Source organism: Eleutherodactylus coqui, chromosome 2, assembly GCF_035609145.1.
Source record: "Eleutherodactylus coqui strain aEleCoq1 chromosome 2, aEleCoq1.hap1, whole genome shotgun sequence".
Lineage (NCBI taxonomy): Eukaryota > Metazoa > Chordata > Amphibia > Anura > Eleutherodactylidae > Eleutherodactylus > Eleutherodactylus coqui.
The window spans coordinates 215,403,284-215,425,297 of NC_089838.1; the positions used below are offsets into that span (position 1 = coordinate 215,403,284).

The 22,014-nt window shown below is 40.9% G+C and overlaps 1 protein-coding gene across 1 annotated transcript in view; it reads left to right on the top strand.

Annotated features, from left to right (window-relative positions):
- Window positions 1–22,014, top strand: part of LOC136612257 (dual oxidase 1-like) — a 128,010-nt gene that overhangs the window by 25,631 nt on the left and 80,365 nt on the right. The window contains exons 2-8 of the mRNA XM_066592474.1: window positions 3,650–3,714; window positions 5,082–5,165; window positions 8,234–8,398; window positions 17,250–17,437; window positions 18,553–18,754; window positions 19,716–19,882; window positions 20,918–20,978. Coding sequence (XP_066448571.1) covers window positions 3,651–3,714; window positions 5,082–5,165; window positions 8,234–8,398; window positions 17,250–17,437; window positions 18,553–18,754; window positions 19,716–19,882; window positions 20,918–20,978 — 931 coding nt within the window. The 5' untranslated portion in view covers window position 3,650. The remainder of the gene's footprint in view (window positions 1–3,649; window positions 3,715–5,081; window positions 5,166–8,233; window positions 8,399–17,249; window positions 17,438–18,552; window positions 18,755–19,715; window positions 19,883–20,917; window positions 20,979–22,014) is intronic.

Genomic DNA, 22,014 nt, shown 5'->3' on the forward strand with positions numbered 1-22,014 from the left:
TTCCGCAATTGATTTTAGGTACACGGATTTAATTTTATGGTATTTATTTACTATCTGCGCGGATCTAAAATCGCAGCATGCTCCATTTTCATCGCGGATTCCGCACGGATCTTGCTCCGTTGAAGTCTATGGGAGTCGCATAGGATCACAAAAAACGGATTTGAAGCCTGGTGGGTGGGGAAAAGGAGTTTTCTCAGAAACATCTCTGTCGGCCATTTTGTTATACCAAGTTGTTCAACATGGGGAAACTCGTGTGTGGATATTTCCGCGCGAAATCCGCGTGCATCCACGTACACCAGTGCGGAAAAAACACAGAATCCTCGACCACCCGCGATTATTGAAAAATCATTTTTAACACGATCCGCAGTTCACCCGCTGGGGATCTGAAGCTTAGATCAGCAGCGGGTGCACTGCGTACCGTGGACATTAGGCCTTGAAGTTCAATGCACAGTCGATCGGCAGGCCACATAAAATTAAGCAGCAGGCCACTTTCGTTCCACAGGCCTTGTGTTTGACAGGTGTATTGTAGGAAATATGATTACATGGATTTCCTAGTATTTTTGTTTTTTGATATTGCAGAGAGTTAAGCATTGAGTCCTTTGTTATTTTATAGCAGGTCTGGCCATTTAGAAAAACAAACTTTTTTATACTCTGGAAACCCCATTAAATACTAAAATATACAAAACTACTTGAATTCTATTGCAGCAATTGATTTCTTTCTTACATAATACGGAGGAATCTAGATGCAATCCTTTCTCAGACAGATTACTCAGCAGTAATAATATAAGGTTTTTCTGTAAACTGATTTACATATCATTTTGGAACACTAATTTTCTGTGATTGACAAGGTGCTTCAAGAGTATCTACATAATAATGTGCCATGTAATGTGAACATCACCCTTACATATTATTTATTTTGAAACCTTGCATATATTTCAATCTGTATAATATAGGCTGATTACATTAAAGATAATACTAATGGTTTGTTCCAAGCTACTATATGTTTCCGATTTTAGTCTCTCCTAACACTTTTAGTAGTTTCCTGGGTACATCAACATGCCTTTAGCAATAGTTTCCGATACTGTTATAACTAGAGATATTGATCTGTGATACCCAGTATATGAAGTTATTCATTAGACTAGTGGGCATTAGACTCATAGCTCCCAAACTGTGGTATATGCAGTATATGCCATGTCTGTAGGGTACTTCTATTGTCCTTATGGTATCCTCACATGTGCTGCAAAGAGTATCATTATACTCTTGAGGATACTTTATTGTAAAAGTTACTTGGCTTAGAAATACCTAGAATTTGTATCTGTCTATTTAATGTCAAGTCTATAATTATGACTGTAACCATCACATGTAGCTCTCAATAGTTAGCTCCCAATAATTAATGATGACCTGTAAGCTCCCCAGACGTGCTGGTTTAAAGGGGTTGTCCCGCGCCGAAACGTTTTTTTTTTTCAACCCCCCCCCCCCCCCCCCGTTCGGCGCGAGACAACCCCGATGCAGGGACTTAAAAAAAAAACCGCTCAGCGCTTACCTTAATCCCCGCGCTCCGGTGACTTCTATACTTACCGGTGAAGATGGCCGCCGGGATCCTCTTCCTCCGTGGACCGCAGCTCTTCTGTGCGGTCCATTGCCGATTCCAGCCTCCTGATTGGCTGGAATCGGCACGTGACGGGGCGGAGCTACACGGAGCTACACGGAGCCCCATTGAAGAAAGCAGAAGACCCGGACTGCGCAAGCGCGGCTAATTTGGCCATCGGAGGGCGAAAATTAGTCGGCTCCATGGGAACGAGGACGCCAGCAACGGAGCAGGTAAGTAAAAAACTTTTTATAACTTCTGTATGGCTCATAATTAATGCACAATGTACATTACAAAGTGCATTATTATGGCCATACAGAAGTGTATAGACCCACTTGCTGCCGCGGGACAACCCCTTTAAGTAAATTCTAGCATTCCCCATAGAATAAAAGTTCTGTATCTCTTCTTTCACTTTGCTTCATGTTGTCTCTCAAGCTATTTACCCTGGAAATAATATATATATATAGTGACATTACCATTCCTCTTTGCCAAAAGGTTATGCCAACAGTGATTGGATAGTGCCAGACTATATAACAACATACTCATTTCTGGGAAGTAAAACAGATGAATGAGGAAATGTGGCGTTCTAATAAAGATGCTGCAGAATTAGCTACATGGAGTAAACAATTATATATTAAAACAGAATAAAGCTAAGGACAATCATAATAAAGGAGTTTTCCAGCTTTGAACGATTTAGGACATCAATAGTAGATCATCAGGGGTCCCAGGCAGTGACTGATCAGTTCAATCACTTGAATGGGAACCGTGCTTGCAGTACCATTCAGGGCCACTGCAGAACATACAAAGCTGTGTGTTTCCGCGACACAGCAACTCTGGACACTAACACAGTGCTAACAGAAACACGTCCCAGCATTCATACACACGTAATATCAGAATAACATTGCACAACTGTTGTTTTTACTAATCCCATAAATATACAAGGTTTTTGCACATATTTTGATTAAAGCACATTGCACAATATTAAATGTGTAAGTGCTGAGAAATGAGCTTCTGTTACTGTATTTGTTGCAGCCATGCCTTACGTGCACCTTCACCTTTAATCTGTTTGTCGGAAGTGCTAATGTTTGCTTTTTACATGCATTGCATTGGTGGGGGAATGACTGCTTTTTAGAGATGAGCGAGCACCAAAATGCTCGAGTGCTCGTTACTCGAGTCGAACTTCCCGCGATGCTCGAGGGTTCGTTTCGAGTAACGAACCCCATTAAAGTCAATGGGCGACTCGAGCATTTTTGTATATCGCCGATGCTCGCTAAGGTTTTCATTTGTGAAAATCTGGGAAATTCACGAAAGTGATGGGAATGACACAGAAACGGATAGGGCAGGCGAGGGGCTACATGTTGGGCTGCATCTCAAGTTCCCAGGTCTCACAGCTGTGGCAGAGAAGAACGATGTTAGCCCATTGAATTCAATGGAGCCGGCAATACAGCCGGCTCCATTGAAAGCAATGGGCTGCCGGCGAGCACAGGATGAGTTTTCGGGAAGGGCTTAAAAATATAAGCCCTTACCTGAAAATCATCCTAAAATGTGTAAAAATAAAAAAAAATGTATACTCACCTTTCCACTGAAGCCGGAGTTCAGCCGTGGCCGGCGGCAGTTCTCCTGAACTGCTCTGAATAGTATTCAGCAGCCGGGGATTTAAAATCCCCGCCTGCTGAATGAGCTGCCTCTGATTGGTTACAGCCTCACCAATCAGAGGCAGCTCTCACTCATTCAATCAATTTCCATCATCATGGTCATTATCTGATACTTGTTGGCTCACACAGTTGGCTACATAAGCTCAACGTTACCTTGCACAAATGCACGAGATAGCTGACAAATATTAAAACTGGTAAACATGTTGGTAAACTGCTTTCAATGAAAAGTGCCTGGCTAGATGTAGGGTTGGGTAACTCTGCTTAATTGTATTTAGCTTTACAGAATAATCTGTATTCAGAGTAGTAGTATTAATGACTTCTCACACATTCTTTCACTTTATATAACTGTTTAACTACCTGTCTACATTGTCCGCTATCTTTTACCTTTTACTTCATTTCATTTCAGCATGAATTCAAGACTTGGGCTGGTTTGTGTTTGGCTTTTCCATGCAGAGCTCTGGAGTTTTACATGTAAGTGTATATGCAATGTTCTGAAGCTAATTTACAAAAATGACTACACAATAGGTTGGCAGTGGACTGTCTGCAAAGTTGTAATTTTACCTGCAATATAGCATAGGGACAGCAAAATGTGCAATGTACTGTGGTATATTTGAAACATCTCTGTATATTAAGCAAATGCATATACGGCAATTACCTAAGAAGAATAGAAGACATTTTCATAATAGAGCAAGAAACTTTCCAGTCGTTGACTTGTGGGCCTGTTAGCCTAATATAGTACACACCACTGTTTATATCACCATATATTCTATCAATGAGACAGCGACAGGAAAAGTATGTTAATTATACTGTCACTGCACCAACATTTGAGTCTTTCTTGATAAACTAGTACGAGTAATTCTGGTGGTGTAATGCGCCATTTACTAATAGCACATCACACACACACAGCTCTGCACATCACATACATGACTGATCACATGACATCATCACAGGTCCTGTGAGCACACGGCTGCTGTCAGGCTCTGCATGTTTTAGGACCTGTGATAATGTCACCATCATGTGATCAGGGGCAGAGCTCAGAGCTCCAGTAACTGATTACATGATGCTGACATCGTACTATTTTGGTGCCAAGTATCAAGAGGAAGGATAATGCCTGAATCACATTTCCAAACATGCATACAATCTAGTTTAGGATTGAGGGGATATAGATGCATATTTGATGAATGTTGCAGCAGTCCCAAAAACTCCAATAAAACCGTCAGTGTTTATTCACTCGTGTTCTGTGCGGCGTGTCAGTGCCATCATAGCACTTTTTTCAAGCAGTGTGATACCTGCAAGCGAGGATATTTAAACCATGTGATCAGTTAGCATAATTAAGAGCAGTGGCTTCAAAAAGATATTGTGCAAAATATAATAGTGGGATACAAGTAAAGTGAGCATCACCTTACATATACCGTACAGTGTATACCAGCGAGCATTGCATAAATATCACTGTAGTCAGCATAATCATTTAAAAAGTCATTAGATCTGCTGCTGATGTTGTCAATTTGATTGGATCATACATTTAAAATGATTGTTCTGACTATGCTAATATTTATGCATTGCATGCTGCAGACACACCTTGGATCAGGATTTGTTTTGCTGGCACCCAACACGTGCAAAATCCAAAGTGTTGCTTTTTTTTAGCCAATATAAATGCATAAGTATATTGGATTCCTGCTTATACATAACAAAGAAACATTTAATATTACAGTATTTTACATAATTAAAATAATTTGTTACATTTTCAATGTAATATTGATGGTTTTGTTACTATTTCTACAGTATATCTATAATAGCCCTTGCTAAGTGATTTTTTTTCCCCCTTAAATTCTTGATAGACACACAATATAATATTAACTGGGAAATTCAGCGCTATGATGGGTGGTACAACAATCTGGTTCACCATAGCAGAGGATCTGCAGGTATGTTTATAAACCTCATCTTTAATTGCATCTGTCACTATGACCAGCTATTGTATGCAAAAGAATACAAGAGATGTGGGTCGAAATCTAGTGCAAGTTTTATATAAATAGTACATTACCTGCTATTTATTACAAAATACCAGGGCTAGCCAAAAAGGCTAATGGACTTACATGGTTTCCTTTGTTTGAAAGTTTCACATATAACACATAATAGATTTCGACCTACCAGCTGGTACTTCAGGTTGTTGATATTTGATGAATGAATTCAAATGTACCCTACTAGGGCCTCCCAACACACCAGCATATTTTGGGGATTTGGGGGCTGTGTGTTGTCCATGTAACTCCATAGACAACACATGGCCACACTATAGTCTATGAGGATGTTTTTACAATGATCCATGTGAAAAACTCATATGAGCATGTCCTATTTCTGTCTATCTCACAGATTAGAAAAAGGACATGCCAATGAATGGCAGTGTGCTGTGTTCGTGTATATTGGACAGCACACAGACACAATGAAAGCTGCGCCCAACTCTCCTGGGTGCAACTTGCACTTATTTCTAGCTTGCACCTAGCCTAAGGCTTCATGCCCATAGCCGGGTCAGGTTCTGACTGCGAAATCTCGCAGCAAAATCAGACCCGATGCCCCCTAGAGACCCCATACTTACCTCTCCTGATCTGCCGCGAGTGTCTTGGCTGGCGAGCCGACGCGCAGGCACTGGCAGTGACTCAATTTCCCGCAATACTTCCACTGTGCTCACAGTGGAAGTATCGAGGGATGGACAGCTTCTATTGACTGCAATGGAAGTCGTCCGTGTGATTTTACACACATATTAGAACATGCTGCGATTCTCCCCCATGAGCGGAAAATCGCAGTTGATTTCCGCTCCTGGGCAGGGGAGAATCATTTATCATGGCATTTCTATGGACGGCCATTGCTACGGAATTTGCGGTGGGCGTCTGGCCGCGAATTCTGCAGTTAAAATCCATCCGTGGGCATTGGGCCTAACTCACCTTTATAAATGTATGTTCACAAGAGGCAGATTTATTGTAAGCATCTCTGTGAATGTCTACAGTAATTCATCTGAATGGGATTTGCAGAAATCCAAGCATATGTTTCAGTTATGGAATGGCTTTTTTAGTTGCAGAAATTTCTGCAATCAAACTGCTGAATGTGAACATATCTGAAGCTCATCATTTACATCTTAGTTGGAAAGTGTCTATCCTGGTTATTGAAGCTTTTTAAAAACACACCATAAAAATTATTTCCAAAAAAGAAAAACATAAAAAAACAGTTGATAAACTTACATCTCTAAGGTTAACACTTATATTATATTGTGATTGTTCACAGCAAGAAAAAACAAGTAATCTTGTACATATTATACCTTTTAAGGCCTTAGTCACACGGGCGTTTTTTCACGCGATTTGCGCATCGCATGACGGATGCGCATGCGCAAATCGCGTGACCGGCGCCGAAAAATCGGCCCAAAAATCGCCCGAAAATCTGCTCCTAGCCGCGTTTCATTAGAAACGGGCCGGAGCTGTCTAGCGCATTGCATTCAATGGAGACGGCAATACAGCGGCTCCATTGAATGCCAGCGCTGCGGGCGAGTGTGGGATGAATTGTCGGGAAGGGGTTAAATATATAACCCCTTTCCTGCAATGCATCCTGAAAAGTGAAAAAATAAAAAAAATGTATGTACTTACCTGCTCCCGGCAGCTGGAGATCCCGGTGGCCGGCCTGCAGTGGGTGTGAAGGGGGTGTGACTCAGGCTTGCCCCTGATTGGCTCAGCGCTGAGCCAATCAGAAGCAAGTCTCAGTCACACCCATTCATGAATTCATGAATGGGTGTGACTGAGATCAGCCTCTGATTGGCTCAGGCTGAGCCAATCAGGGGCAAGCCTGAGTCACACCCCCTTCACACCCACTGCAGGACCGCCGCGGGGATCTCAGGCTGCCGGGAGCAGGTGAGTACATCCTTTTTTTTTTATTTTTTCACTTTTCAGGATGCATTGCAGGAAAGGGGTTATATATTTAACCCCTTCCCGACAATTAACCCCGCGCACGCCGGCAGCCCATTGCTTTCAATGCAGCGGCTGTATTGCCGCTCCATTGAATTCAATGGGCAAACATCGTTCTTCTCTGTCACAGCTGTTCCAGCTGTGGCAGAGAAGAATGATTTGTCTTCTATATGTTCTCAATGGGGTCGGCGCTGCTGCCGCCGGCCCCATTGAGCGCATATAGAGAAGAGAACAGGAATCGCAGATCGCAGATAGGTGCGATCTGCGATTTCTGTTCTCTAATTTATCGGACGAGCGCATAAAAAGCGCTCATGTGTCCGATACCATTGCAAAGCAATGGTTTTAAAAAATCGCCGGACGCATGCGCATGCGCAAATCGCGGCAATAAACGCCCGTGTGACTGAGCCCTAATGGCTAACAAAAATACATGATGTTATAGCGAGCTTTCGAACCTACGCAGGGTTTATTCTCAGGCTGTTAGAGTAGATCTGAAGAAACATATATTTATACAGTCATGTAAACAGGCACAGACCTGGTGTGATTAATTTGCACTTATATCAGTGTCATACCAGGATGAAAAAGCACAGACATGACATGATAAACTTGCACTTAAAATAATGCCAGTATAAGATGGGTAGAGGAGTAAATACATAAAAGTCAGCTGATAACAGATGTGAAGATTTTATAGTTTCTGAATTTGTGTTAGGGGGTCACCAGGTCAGCATGTTATCTCCACTACAGATTCTTCATATTCTCCACTGGTGTAGCTAGTCCCCTCTGACATTCATTCCATTCTGGAGAATGTCAAAGGTAGTAATACATTTGTACTCCCAAATTCTCTTGTGATGTAGAGATTTGAAATTGCCTTTTAATATGGTACGTTGCTTGTGTTCTATGTTGTGTCCGTGACTAGAGAAATGTTCAGCCACAGGTTGCGAACTCTATCTTTCTCTCTTTAAATTGTAATTATTTAATTATATTGAAATGTCGCTTCTTTGTCATATATGTATATTGATCCTGTGCATATAAATTGTACTTACTATTAGATTCTAGACTTCTACGACTCTTGCCTCCAGCATATTCTGATGGTGTGTATCAAGCAATGAAGGAACCGCATCTTCCAAATCCAAGAAGAATAAGCAATGTTGCTATGAAAGGGCCTTCAGGTCAATTTTCTCAACGAAACCGAACAGTGTTAGGAGTCTTTTTTGGTAAGAAAAATTGTGAAAATAGAATTATTTTTACCAAGGATAAACTCATATCTGGTTAATATTTCCAGTTTAAATTCTGTAGATTAATAAAGTATGTGTAGGAAACAAGGTATTCCATTAATTTATTTCCTGTTGCCTATTTAGAATCTTGCTACCAATATCCAGTGTAATTGTATAAAGAATATTTTATGTAAACATTGGGGCACCTTATTAGGTGACTCCTTCCTTTCCAAGAATGTTCCAAATCAACTGCTGGTGATCTTTAAGAGGACTGTAACTTTGAAGAATATTTTAGCCCACTCACGGCCTGGGAGACACCAGGAGAACCGTCATGGGACATCACTGGATCTATGGGGGAATCACCTTTTTGGGGTCTTCAAATGTGGTGTAATAAATTGCAAGTGCTGTTCTACCATTTATCATAACAGAAGGGAGATACCTTTGGAGGAGGAAAACAATAAGTACACGATAAAAGATTTCCTTAACTGTGTATCCAAGTATATTATTCATCTCTTGGAATGCCCTTGTGGCCCCAAATATGTGGGTCGCACTATTAATGCCCTCCGAATTAGTATAAATAAGCACTGTGTGAATATTATGAATAGTTTTCAGTGTCTCTCGCCAATGTTCGGTTTGTTACAATAGATACACATTTCTTATGTGTATAACTCCTATAGAGAAAATTCCATATGGTGAATTCTCCAAACTTTGCAAGAAATAGGTGCATTGGCTTTTCCATCTGAATACCCTATTTTAAGTTGACTCAATGAAATGCTTGAGAACAAATTTTAATCCTTCCCTTCCCTTTTTTATATACACATTATTAGCATTTTTTTCCTCTTTTGCCCATGATACCAAATCTGGACCTTTCCATGCAGCTCCACACCTCAATATGTTTTAATTATTTTTATCATTATTTTATTGTCCATTTTTATATATGTTTATTATATTTAATATTTATTAATAGAGATGAGCGAGTATACTCGCTAAGGCACATTACTCGAGAGAGTATCTCCCCGCTCATCTCTAAAGATTCGGGGACCGCCGTGGCTGACAGGTGAGTTGCGGCGGGGAGCAGGGGGGAGCAGGGGGGGGGGGGGGGAGAGAGGGAGAGAGGGATCTCCACTCCTCCCCGCTCTGCCCCGCTGCTCCCTGCCCCCGCTGGCCCCCGAATCTTTAGGGACGAGCGGGGAGATACTCGGCTAAGGCACTTCTCGCTCAAGTAATGTGCCTTAGCAAGTATACTCGCTCATCTCTATTTATTAATCTTCAATTATTCATTTTAATCATCTCATATATTTTGCCAGAGGGCCTTTTATCTTCTTATTTAATAGAATTCGGTAATGTTTTATCTATGATTTTATCATAATTCATATTCATACTTCAGAATAAATTCTTAATATATCCCACCCATATTTCTTTATATTTTACTCTCATGTTGGTATGTTTCTTTAAATCATTATAATCTTTTATTTTAATATATGACAGCTCCTATATATAAATATATATACATTTTATTATTTTATTATTTATTATTTTAAGAAGTATTATTAATATCTTTACTATGAAGTACTTTTCGGTTAACAAATCTTTATTTTAACCCTATATTAATTGTAATTTATATTGTTTTTTAATTTCTGTGAGGCAATATTTCTACTTATGTATAACCCATATACTCATGATCAGTACTATATATTTATCATTCATTGTTCATTTTTAATATTTCTGTCTAACTATTAATATAATGTCACCCCTCCCCTTTTTGTGTTATGCACATTGCAACATTCCTGCATCATTTTGTGTATCAGATTATCATCATTACGATCTCGCTCACATGCCTGCCCCGCTGTCTCACAAACTCAAGGAGTCTGAAGGTTGCTGTCACGTCATCTAACGATGTCTTGCTTTTTCCTATGTAATCACTGGCGGTGGCTCATTTCTTCCAGACCGCCGCCACGTGATTATCGATGGTGTCCATCTTCTTCTGGTCATTTTATGTGACTTGAAGACAGTGAGCATCTTGTTTTCAGCAGAACTGTGCCAAATAAATGTGCCACACCCCCTGCTTCATTTTAAGTAAATAGATGAATGGGAACATATGTGCATCTTTATCCCATTTATAGCCCCCCAAACATGTTGTACAGCCTGAATATCGTTGATTATGTTTATTATCTAAATATACAGTGGGTGGACAAGAGTATGGAAATACCATATGAAATGCATGTCTTAAAGGGGTTGTCTCGCGAAAGCAAGTGGGGTTATGCACTTCTGTATTGCCATATTAATGCACTTTGTAATATACATCGTGCATTAAATATGAGCCATACAGAGGTTATTCACTTACCTTCCCTGCGCTGGCGTCCCCGTCTCCATGGCTCCGTCTAACTTCAGCGTCTAATCGCCCGATTAGACGCGCTTGCGCAGAAGGGTCTTCTGCCTTCGGGTCTGTCCGGCAGCAGCGACATTCTGGCTCCGCCCCCTTCTACGCATCATCGCGTAGCCCCGCCCCATCACGTGTGCCGATTCCAGCCTCCTGATTGGCTGGAATCGGCAGCGCAGGGAAGGTTAATGAATAACTTCTGTATGGCTCATATTTAATGCACGATGTATATTACAAAGTGCATTAATATGGCCATACAGAAGTACTTAACCCCACTTGCTGCCGCGAGACAACCCCTTTAAGTTACATAGGATTATTAATCATATTTCACAATGCTACCAGTAAATTTTAACTATATCAATAAGACATGTAGAGACTGATATTAAATGGAGGTAATATTAGACAGATGCTGCCAGGCACAAGTGAATATCTGCCCGAGCAACAAGGTTCTGTTGATCAGCAATTTGATCTGTTGATCATGTTTTTATCCACCCCCTGTACATATGGAATAATCGTTTTGATCTCCCTGGAGGTTCCTTTTGAAAAGCTAACTTGGAAGCCTGAGGAGACCCATTGGATACAGGAGTCTCCTCTCGTAAGAAACTTGTTTTACTTAAAACCTAGCCATCAGCACCTATTGCAGTGCGGGAATTCTTTTTATTGTGAAATTATGGCATTTGCTTTGACAGTTGAGATTCCAATTTATCATAAGAATAAATGGTTCATAGCATTCTGTGGGAAAAACATGCACGGAGCTCGTCTTTAGGATCTCCGAGGGTCATGAATGACTAAACAGCTAACAACAAGCATTCTGCGAAGCATTGTGACTCTTGACTATTTCTTGGCACAGCCCCATAGTCATGCAGGTGCTTTCCCGGTACTGTGACTAGGATCACTCAAATGAGACTGAGTTACCTTCAAATTCCCACTATCAACATAGACAGTTTGTCCAAGAGAAATGCCATCACTAGCTCTCTTTCTGGCAATTTTAAAACACTATTAGAAATTGTTTTGATTTTTCATCATGAAGAACGGGCAATACTCTACTCTACTGAACTTCCCAACTATTAAGTTGAGCCGGATATCAAAAGCATTTCCCAGCTGGAGCTTCCAGTATGTAGATACCATCATTATTATACATGTCTGAGACTGGCTCTCTTGTTCTTGTGTTTTTTTTTTCATAATACTTGCTGTATATGTACGGTATGTAATCATTGTCAGTTATGTAATTATTCTGCTATTCTAATCTATGTCAATGTTTTTCTTCAAACATTGTGCATGTATAGCGGCTTTAACCCTCACAATGTATAACAAAGCTTCAATGTTTTTGTAATGTTTTTTATCTGATATTGTATCTAGCTCACAACGCCTGGGGTGAAATGTTATAACTATGTAATTAGCAACTTTGTAATATGAACACATTGGATACAGAGTTGCATATGTCTATGCAAACCTTAAAAAACAATATGGGATTTCTTATAAGACTCTACCCCACTGCGTCCATCTCTGGAGGCTTTTGCGATGCATGAAATTAAAAATGTTCAGTTTTTTTTTTCCAGAAAGGGGTAATATTGTCTATAGGCTGTGCCTGGTGTTACCAATGAACATTTCTAAAATCATGAAAATTATCTCTGAAAGTTGAACTCTGGTTGATATGACCTAAATACTAGATACAATTTTCATAAATAGAGCCTATTGCTATACAAAAACAGAAAAAAAAAATATCTAAGCATCATTTAGGCACTTTTTTTTTATGGCTAGGGTACACAGTTGATAATTCAGTACCAGACTATGTGCTATTAGTATATTATCCCCATTGTGAATAAAGCATAGTTTCAGGACAATATATTACTCTTTATATCTGTACAATTTACCTTATAGTCAGGGCTGGGCAAAATTAAAAGTGGGGCCCCAAATTCTCTAAAATCCACATGCAAATCAGTGGCAGAAATACGCATTGAAAACATGTACATTTCTGGCGCAACAAATATCCATTGAAAGTCACATCAGAAAAGTCTGATGCGGATACCCCTAGGGGTGCATTCACAAATGGCTGATGTGCTGCCGATTTCTCACAGCAGAAAAATCCAAGGCAATTCCAACAAATCTATACTATTTGTTGCAGACTCTGATGCGGATTTTATGGAGGATTTGCAGCAGATCCTCAATTGAAAGGATTGAATGCATGAGCGCAACTATAGGGGGTGCAGTGGTAGCAGTGGCTGCAGGGCCCTGGAGCCTTAGGGGGCCTAGAGGCCTCTCCATCACAAAAGAAGACACCAGTATTATAAACAGCACATGGTAGGTAGGCGGCCCTGTTACAGTTTTTACATTGGGGCACAAGAGTTTCTAGTTACGCCTGGATCCTCATCAAAATCCACGGCAAAATCACTTAGGGCTCATGTCCACGGGCAAAATATGATTTAAGATCCACAGCGGATCTCCCGCATGCGGATCCGCATCCCATAGGGATGCATTGACCACCCGCGGGTAGATAAATACCCGCGGATCGTCAATAAAAGGGATTAAAAAAAAAATGGAGCATGGAAAAATCTGGACCATGCTCCATTTTCGTGCGGGTCTCCCGCGGGGACGGCTCCCGCGGGCTTCTATTGAAGCCTATGGAAGCCGTCCGGATCCGCGGGAGACCTAAAATAGGAATTTAAAGTATTTACCATCCGTAGCGGACCGGGAAGGTCTTCTCTTCCTCACGGCCGCATCTTCCTTGCTTCGGCTCGGCGGATGTGCCCGGCGCATGCGCGCGGCACGTCGACGACGTGCCGGCGACGTGCCGCCGGCGTGAGGAATTCATCCGCCGGCCGAAAAGGAAGATCCGGCCGTGAGAAACAGCTGACCTTCCCCGCCCGCGCCGGATAGGTAAATGCTTTTAAATTCTTATTTTCGGCACTCATGTCCGCGGGGCAGGAGGGACCCGCTGCAGATTCTACATGGAGAATCTGCAGCGGATCTTATTTTCCCCGTGGACATGAGGCCCTACTGTACGCAGCCTCAGGTGCTTGTTGTAACATCATTTTGTTTTGTTAGAGAGTAAAAGGTAATATATCTACAAGATCATGTTGCTTTTCTTAGGCTGAATGCACACGGCCGGGGCGATCTTGCCACGAAATCAGACCCTGTGCCCCGGCGGTAACACCTGTGTACCTCCTTTTCTGTGCTGCGGAAGTGCCGGTGGGCGCGCCGCCGCACATGTACAGTGAAGTGAATGACACGCCATTGCGCTGGCAATGACGCAGATCCGTGGCTATTTAATAATTGACATTTTGGAATCGCCGCAGGACGGACGGCTTCCTTGGACTGCAATTGAAGCCATCCATACGAGGCCCACCCTAGAATAGGACATGCTGCGATTTTTTCCCACGCAAGTGGAAAATCGCAGTTGATTTCCACTTATGGGCATCGAAAAGCATTTTGCGTAGAATGTCTATGAGCAGTATTTGCTGTGGGATCTGGAGGCAAAAGGTTTTTTCTTTTAGTCTACGTGACAATGCTGCAAAATGCATGTATGCAAAGTCCATGCTTTACAATGGGTTTCTTCACATTTGCAATATTTTGTATCATGTGACATTACGAGTCAAAATCCTTGTGGGTTTCACGATATGCCCGCAACTTGTGATATTTTGTAGCCCATGCTTCCCTATGAAGCCTTCTTCTCTGTTGCATCGCATCGCATGAAAACGCGACTTTGGTGCAGTGTTATGCAACTTTGCAAGTAGGAAATCCTACTGTAAAATCCCTAGCTGCAGACCCCCCCCCCCCCCAAAAAAAAAAACAAAAAATATCATTCAAAAGTGCTGTCCTCTTCCCGGTCCTTGGCAGTTGTTTTCAGGCATTTCTTCTGGACAGGTATTGGAAATTCCATGCCTCCAGAAAGCGCTGCCTCTGATTGGTGCCACATGCCTTTAGACCAGTGCCAGGGACTGAGGAAAAGATGCAGCAGAGCTGGACAGCGCTTCTTAGGTGATGCATGTGTTTTTTGTTTTTTTTTTGCAGCTAGGGCTTGTTTTCTGGGTAGGGCTTATACTTCAAACCCCCCCCCCCCCCCAAAATCCTCACACGTGGTGTTACAAAGTCATGCGACTTTGTAGTGCTACAAAATCATGGTATCGCCGCGAAAAAACGCTGTGATATTGCACGGACCACGGATGCAATATCACTGTGATTTTCTTGCAGCGATTTTGGGTCACTAGTGTGAAACAGGCCTAATGGATACTTTCTTTTACAGGATGTCATTATATCCTATAGATCAGTGTTCCCCAACTTCGGTCTTCAGGGACCCCCAACAGGTCACGTTTTCAGGATGTCCTCAGTATTGCACAGGTGATGTAATTATTGTCGGTGCCTCAGACATTGCCACAGGTGTTCTTACTATAGGAGATCCTGAAAATATGACCTGTTGGGGTCCCTGAGGACTGGAGTTGGGGACCCCTGCTATAGGTGACAGCCTCTATTAAATATGTTGGGAGCTTTTCCGAACACATATATTTAACGGAAGCTATTAACTTAGTGTGCAAAGAGTGTAATATACATTTTTTGAAGTCTAGGTGACATGAGTGGCAGGCACAGCAAGACAACACATAGAAATAAACAAAAAGAGGTCAGAACACAGCTATGTTTTAATTTTTTCAATTTGGATTCTGGTAACTGAAATATAAAATCCATTTACTATTTAGCAGCTAATTGTGTTACATACTGTGCTCACAAAGCTCTCATTATGAGTTACTGAGAAACACCTATCGCATGGCCAGGTGGTTCATCAATCAAGTCTTTCATTTTGTTTGTTTTACTTGTCTTTTTTCTTAGGAGACAGCTAAATTGATTTAGGGTGTGCTTGTATTGTTATAAATAATGATGTCATCTTCAGACATCCTATGATCTAACAATTAATAACGTGTAGAGGCAAAGAGTGAATACCAAACTTTGTAGTCATTCCAGAGCGGCCAACTGTGCAAAAAATATTGCAATACTTTGCAACACCTTTCGCAACAGTTTTAAGGACCACAACCAGTCACTTCTTTTCTGGATAATGTAAATGTAATTATTTTTCATTGTCTACTTCCCATTGATTTATAGGAGCTCCTCACAAAATGTATAATTCCCATAATTGTATGTATTTATATTTATGTTATGTGTGCAGGCATTCAAAACTGTATTTAGAGATTCAGGAGGTTCATCCAAACTTGGACTAGATTGGTACTAAAAGTGACAAGTATCTTCCTGTGACCATAAAACATTTCTTCTGAATGTATAAAAATTGTATGTTCTGGTCAGAATGGAGCCTTGGTAGAGTTATGTGGGGCAGTGAATAATACACTGTATTTTATTGTTTTAATACATATATTCTGCTTTACTCCAAAAACTGCATTTAAGGTTACATATCAAAAATGTTTACTTTACCAAGAAAATACCAACACTACTACCACTACAACTACTGCTCATACTATTACTAATGCTACCACCACTACTACGACTACCACTACTGCTGGTACTACTAGTGTTGCTTCCATTACTACCACTACTATGCTGCTATCACTAATACCACTACTACTGTTGGCACCACTACTACGCTGCTACTACTACCACTATTACTATTGTTGGCACCACTACTACGCTCCTACCACTAATACCACTACCACTATTACTACTGTTGGCACCACTACTACGCTGCTACCATTAATACCACTACCACTATTACTACTGTTGGCACCACTACTACGCTGCTACCACTAATACCACTACCACTACTACTACTGTTGGCACCACTACTACGCTGCTATCACTAATACCACTACTACTACTGTTGGCACCACTACTACGCTGCTACCACTAATACCACTACCACTACTACTACTGTTGGCACCACTACTACGCTGCTATCACTAATACCACTACTACTACTGTTGGCACCACTACTACGCTGCTACCACTAATACCACTACCACTACTACTACTGTTGGCACCACTACTACGCTGCTATCACTAATACCACTACTACTACTGTTGGCACCACTACTACGCTGCTACCACTAATACCACTACCACTACTACTACTGTTGGCACCACTACTACGCTGCTATCACTAATACCACTACTACTACTGTTGGCACCACTACTACGCTGCTACCACTAATACCACTACCACTACTACTACTGTTGGCACCACTACTGCGCTGCTACCATTAATACCACTACCACTATTACTACTTCTGCTAACACTATTTATAGCAATAAATAAAATGGCATTCATTTCTAAAACTTTTGATCTACCTTTTTATTGCATACCAGCTCGATTTTATGTTTGTCCTTGGATTAGTATATGGTTTAATGATGTTTTAGTGATGAGTAGGATTAATCTGTGATTTACTGGGTCATTTTGCTCAAGCCTTTGATGCTTTCTAGTTCTAATACATCTACGATTCTGTTATCCATTATTGGTATTTGCATGCTTTACAGGATATCATGTCATATCGGAAATATATGGAATTGAGAGTCTAGGATGTCCAATTGAGTATTTAAATATAGAAATACCAGCTGGAGATGATATTTTCGATCCACACAGCAGTGGCAATGTTTTTATCCCATTCCGACGAAGTAAATGGTGTAAACGAAGTGGGAACAGTCCGAATAATCCACGCTACCAGGTAAGATCGACATGGTTTATGAAGACGTTTTTCTTAATGGTAAATAAAATCCAGTTTCTTAGTAGACTAACAATTTATTCTAAAATTATAGTGAAATGATAAGATGAGAGTATGCTACAAGTGTGTTCAGCATTGGCGATCCTCTGTGAGTTATGTACATCAGTAGCACAACTTTCCTTTCTGTCCTTTTGCTACATTGTATCAGTATTGTTAAAATAAATCAGAATGTTTCTATATATGCTGCATACATTCTTTCATTAAACAATAATTAAGCTTAAAGGGGTTGTCCGAAACAGGGTTTTTTTTTTTTAACCCCCCCCCCCCCCCCGTTCGGCGCGAGACAACCCCGATGCAGGGGTTAAAAAAACAACCCGCACAGCGCTTACCTGAATCCCGGCGGTCCGGCGTCTTCATACTCACCTGCTGAAGATGGCCGCCGGGATCCTCTGTCTCCGTGGACCGCAGGGCTTCTGTGCGGTCCATTGCCGATTCCAGCCTCCTGATTGGCTGGAATCGGCACGTGACGGGGCGGAGCTACACGGAGCCGGCATTCTGCACGAGCGGCCCCATAGAAGACTGCAGAAGACCCGGACTGTGCAAGCGCGGCTAATTTGGCCATCGGAGGCCGAAAATTAGTCGGCTCCATGGGAACGAGGACGCTAGCAACGGAGCAGGTAAGTATAAAACTTTTTATAACTTCTGTATGGCTCATAATTAATGCACAATGTACATTACAAAGTGCATTAATATGGCCATACAGAAGTGTATAGACCCACTTGCTGCCGCGGGACAACCCCTTTAATTTATATAAGACTGTATGACCCCTTTAATATTATGGAAGATGTTTATTGTCATTCATGAGAAACGGATGGGTGCACCCTTACGTTTTACTGAATTGCAACAAGTTAAACCATTTTTAACTTAAAAAAGTACAGCATCTCAAACCATACTGTAGATCTCAGGATATGTTAGGTTTAGAGATAAGTAAAGGAAAGATACATCTGTTATCATACTTTCAGTTTACATGAAGAGTAATCTTTCTAGGGGGCCTAGAGATGCACTGCGCTGCATCAGTCCATATTTTCTTTGGTTTATATTAATTTTGCTTTTCTTAGGTTAATTCTGTAACAGCTTGGCTTGATGGAAGTTCTATATATGGCCATTCTCATTCTTGGTGTGATGCTTTGAGAAGCTTTTCTGGTGGTAAATTAGCATCTGGCGAAGACCCAATGTTTCCTGAAGAGGCCAGTGATAGGATTCCTATGTGGAAACCTATCTACCCTTTCAAAAGGGGGAAAGAAGACATTGGAATTTATGGTAAAGTCAATAAATTTATGACTGTTTTTACACTAATGTTTTACTTGTGTTTTGAAGCATTTTTGAAATATAAACACAATGCTATTTCATCATGGGATGTGTCTATGTATTAGAAGCAAGGTGAGACTAAAGTAAACTGCATATAATATTGATATCTACGCACAAAATTGATTCCTAGTGGTGTTCAGTGAACCAAAACAATAGAATCCCATTTCAGCTTGAACTTTACTAAAAGTTCGGTTTGGTGTGAACTGGAACCTTAGGTGGTTTGTCTCAGCTGAATGCACTAAAATATCCCTGCTGCTCCCTCAGTGTTATACACCAGTTTTAGGGATATTAGTGAAGATTTCAAACTAATTTAACCAAGCTGAACTTTTTGCTGAAATTCGCAAACTGACTGAGCCAAACTTTAAAAAAGTTTGCTCATCACCAATTTTTAGGAGTAGCTGCCAGCCAGTGTAAGAGGCATATACTGTTTACATTAGAATTTAATGGCTCTATTGGCATTTTTGCTGGGCTTTCTTGTATTTTGGATGTCAAGAATGGCTTGTCTGAATTGCCAAAACCTCACCAAACCCAATTAAAAACAACTGTTATAAGTGAGGTTGGCCAATTTGGAGCAAACAATAATATTTTATTGCAAACAAAAAGCTATAGATCCATGTTATATGCTTATTATATATTGCACATTCTAATCTTTACTGCTTTGTGAAAGAACACTTTACAAAGTGATTATAGTGAAATCTAAATCTCCCCTCCATTTTATACCTACTACATGCAAATGTTTGGTGACATATTGTCCTTTCTAAGTGACTGTAGTACATTTTTAAGGGGGTGACCCAGTATATCTACTGAATGTATTGGCATATTATATATGAAAATCTGTTGTCTAGGTGAAGTAGTGTGGATTATCATTTTTCCATTGAAGATTTCCTTTTGAACTCTTTATATTCCTTTATAGGATTTGGTTATAAGAGGGCCAATGAAAGCCCATTCCTTCAAGCCGAAAGCATTGTTTGGTTCAGATACCATAACTATTTAGCTGATACTTTTGCTAAAAACCATCCGCAGTGGTCAGATGAAGACTTGTTTCATCATGCTAGGAAATGGGTGATTGCTACCTACCAGGTAAAAATAACACTACAATGGATATTTCTGTGCAGATTATCTTTTCATGATGATCTGTTGTAAGGTTCCATGCAGTGAATGATATGGAGCTATAATACAGCAGACATAGAAGTGGACCACTGCATTATTCTGCCCTAAAAACATTTCTTTAATGACCCCATAGACAACACCAAATGAAGCACCATATGGTGGCACATGGGTTGCATATAGCTCTCTGCTGTATGTATGAAGCCTAGAGAGAATATTTTTGGCAAAATGTAAATGTAATACTTTATATCCTAAAATTAAAAATTAACTACATTTTGCATGAACTTTTCTATAGTATAAGGCCTCATGTCCACGGGGAAAATCAGGCCCGCTACGGATTCTCCATAGAGAATCCGTAGCGGGTCCCTTCTGCCCCGCGGACATGAGGCAGTAAAATCAGAATTAACTCACCTCTTGCCCGCTCCAGATCTTCCCTTCGCCGCGGCTTCATCTTCTGTCCATCGCGGCCGGATCTTCTTTCTTCGGCCCGGTGGATACGCAGGGCATGTCGGTTGTGTGCCCCGCGCATGCGCCGGCCCGAAGAAAAAAGATCCGGCCGCGACGGAGAGAAGATGAAGCCGCGGCGAAGGGAAGATCCGGAGCAGGTGATTAAATTCCGATTTTGGTCTCCCGCGGAGCCGGGCGGCTTCCGTAGGCTTCAATAGAAGCCTGCGGGAGCCGTCCCTGCGGGAGACCCGCTCGAAAATGGAGCATGGTCCAGATTTTTTCATGCTCCCTTTTCTTCAAAATCACTTTTATTGACCATCCGCGGGTATTTATCTACCCACGGGTGGTCAATGCATCCCTATGGGGTGCGGATCCGCGGGCAGGAGAAGAGTTAAAATCCGCTGCGGATTTTAATTCTTCTTTTGTCTGTGGACATGAGGCCTAAGTGTATATGTCGTCCCATCTATCTTTAAGTATTAGCTCAATTAATAATGTTTGATTATGTAATTTCATGTTTTACAAGTACTGTAATTTTGATAGTAACTTGTATTCTTCACACAGAATATTGTATTGTATGAATGGCTACCTGTGTTCCTTCAAAAACCAGTTCTTCCTTACCAGGGTAAGTCTTTCACATTTTCACTCTGAAAAAAAACAGGTATTTCCCAATGTAGACTTATGGTCCAATTTAAGCAGCCATATAAACTCGAGTTACAGAGGTTTTCCCATTGAAGACATTTATCACTTATCCCCAGAATAGGTAATAAATGTTTGGTTGGTGGAGGTTTGATCACTGTGATAGAGTAATTTGGTGGCCTTTCAGAATATTAATGTATTTTAGACATTAAGACTTAAGCTCATGGGGACCTTTCTTCTAAGGGAGTCAAGCTCTGCGTGACTGAGGTTTGAGGTTGTAATTAGGAAATTCCAGGAAATATGAAGAATTTGTATTTATGGGTTATCATTTCCTAAGGATGAGGGAAGTAATCGTAGGTCTGCTTATCACTGGTAAAGTTAACAATAGATGACATTGAACAAATGGTGTTATAATATGCCAAGTTTGTGGTTCCTTAAAAAGTATACATGAGAATCTCACATTTATGCCAAGTGTTTTCAACTTTTTAGTTTATCACTTTGTTTTTGATGCATCCTAACTCTAAATGAGTTTTGGATATAAACATGCATGGGAGGATCACTTGGATCATTCCTTTATTGAACGCAGAACCTGTTGTTGTCTAATTTCTTTAAGAAAACATAACTTAATCTGCCCGACTTTCAGATTTCTTTAACGACTGTGGCCCACAGTATTCACGAGAATAGCGCCCTCTGAATCTCACATGTGAATGGAGCAGCTGTGCACATGTGTGATCACAACTTCATTCACTTCTATGAACTGAGGGAAGGAGATAGCTGTAGCTTCAGTGTCATTATCCATATAAGTTGTCAGAGGTCCACAAGAGTTGCATTAACAGGATCCATCACCAAGCTAGTTAAGCAGACTACACTTCTTCACTTAACATAACAATTAGCCTCTATGCAAAAACTGAAAACATAGGTCATTTGGTCCAATCTCCAAACAAAAGTGAATTTCCAACCTGTCATTCATAAGGTTGGAATTGGTGCAGATGTGTTAAAAGCTGTACTAGTCATGCGAATTT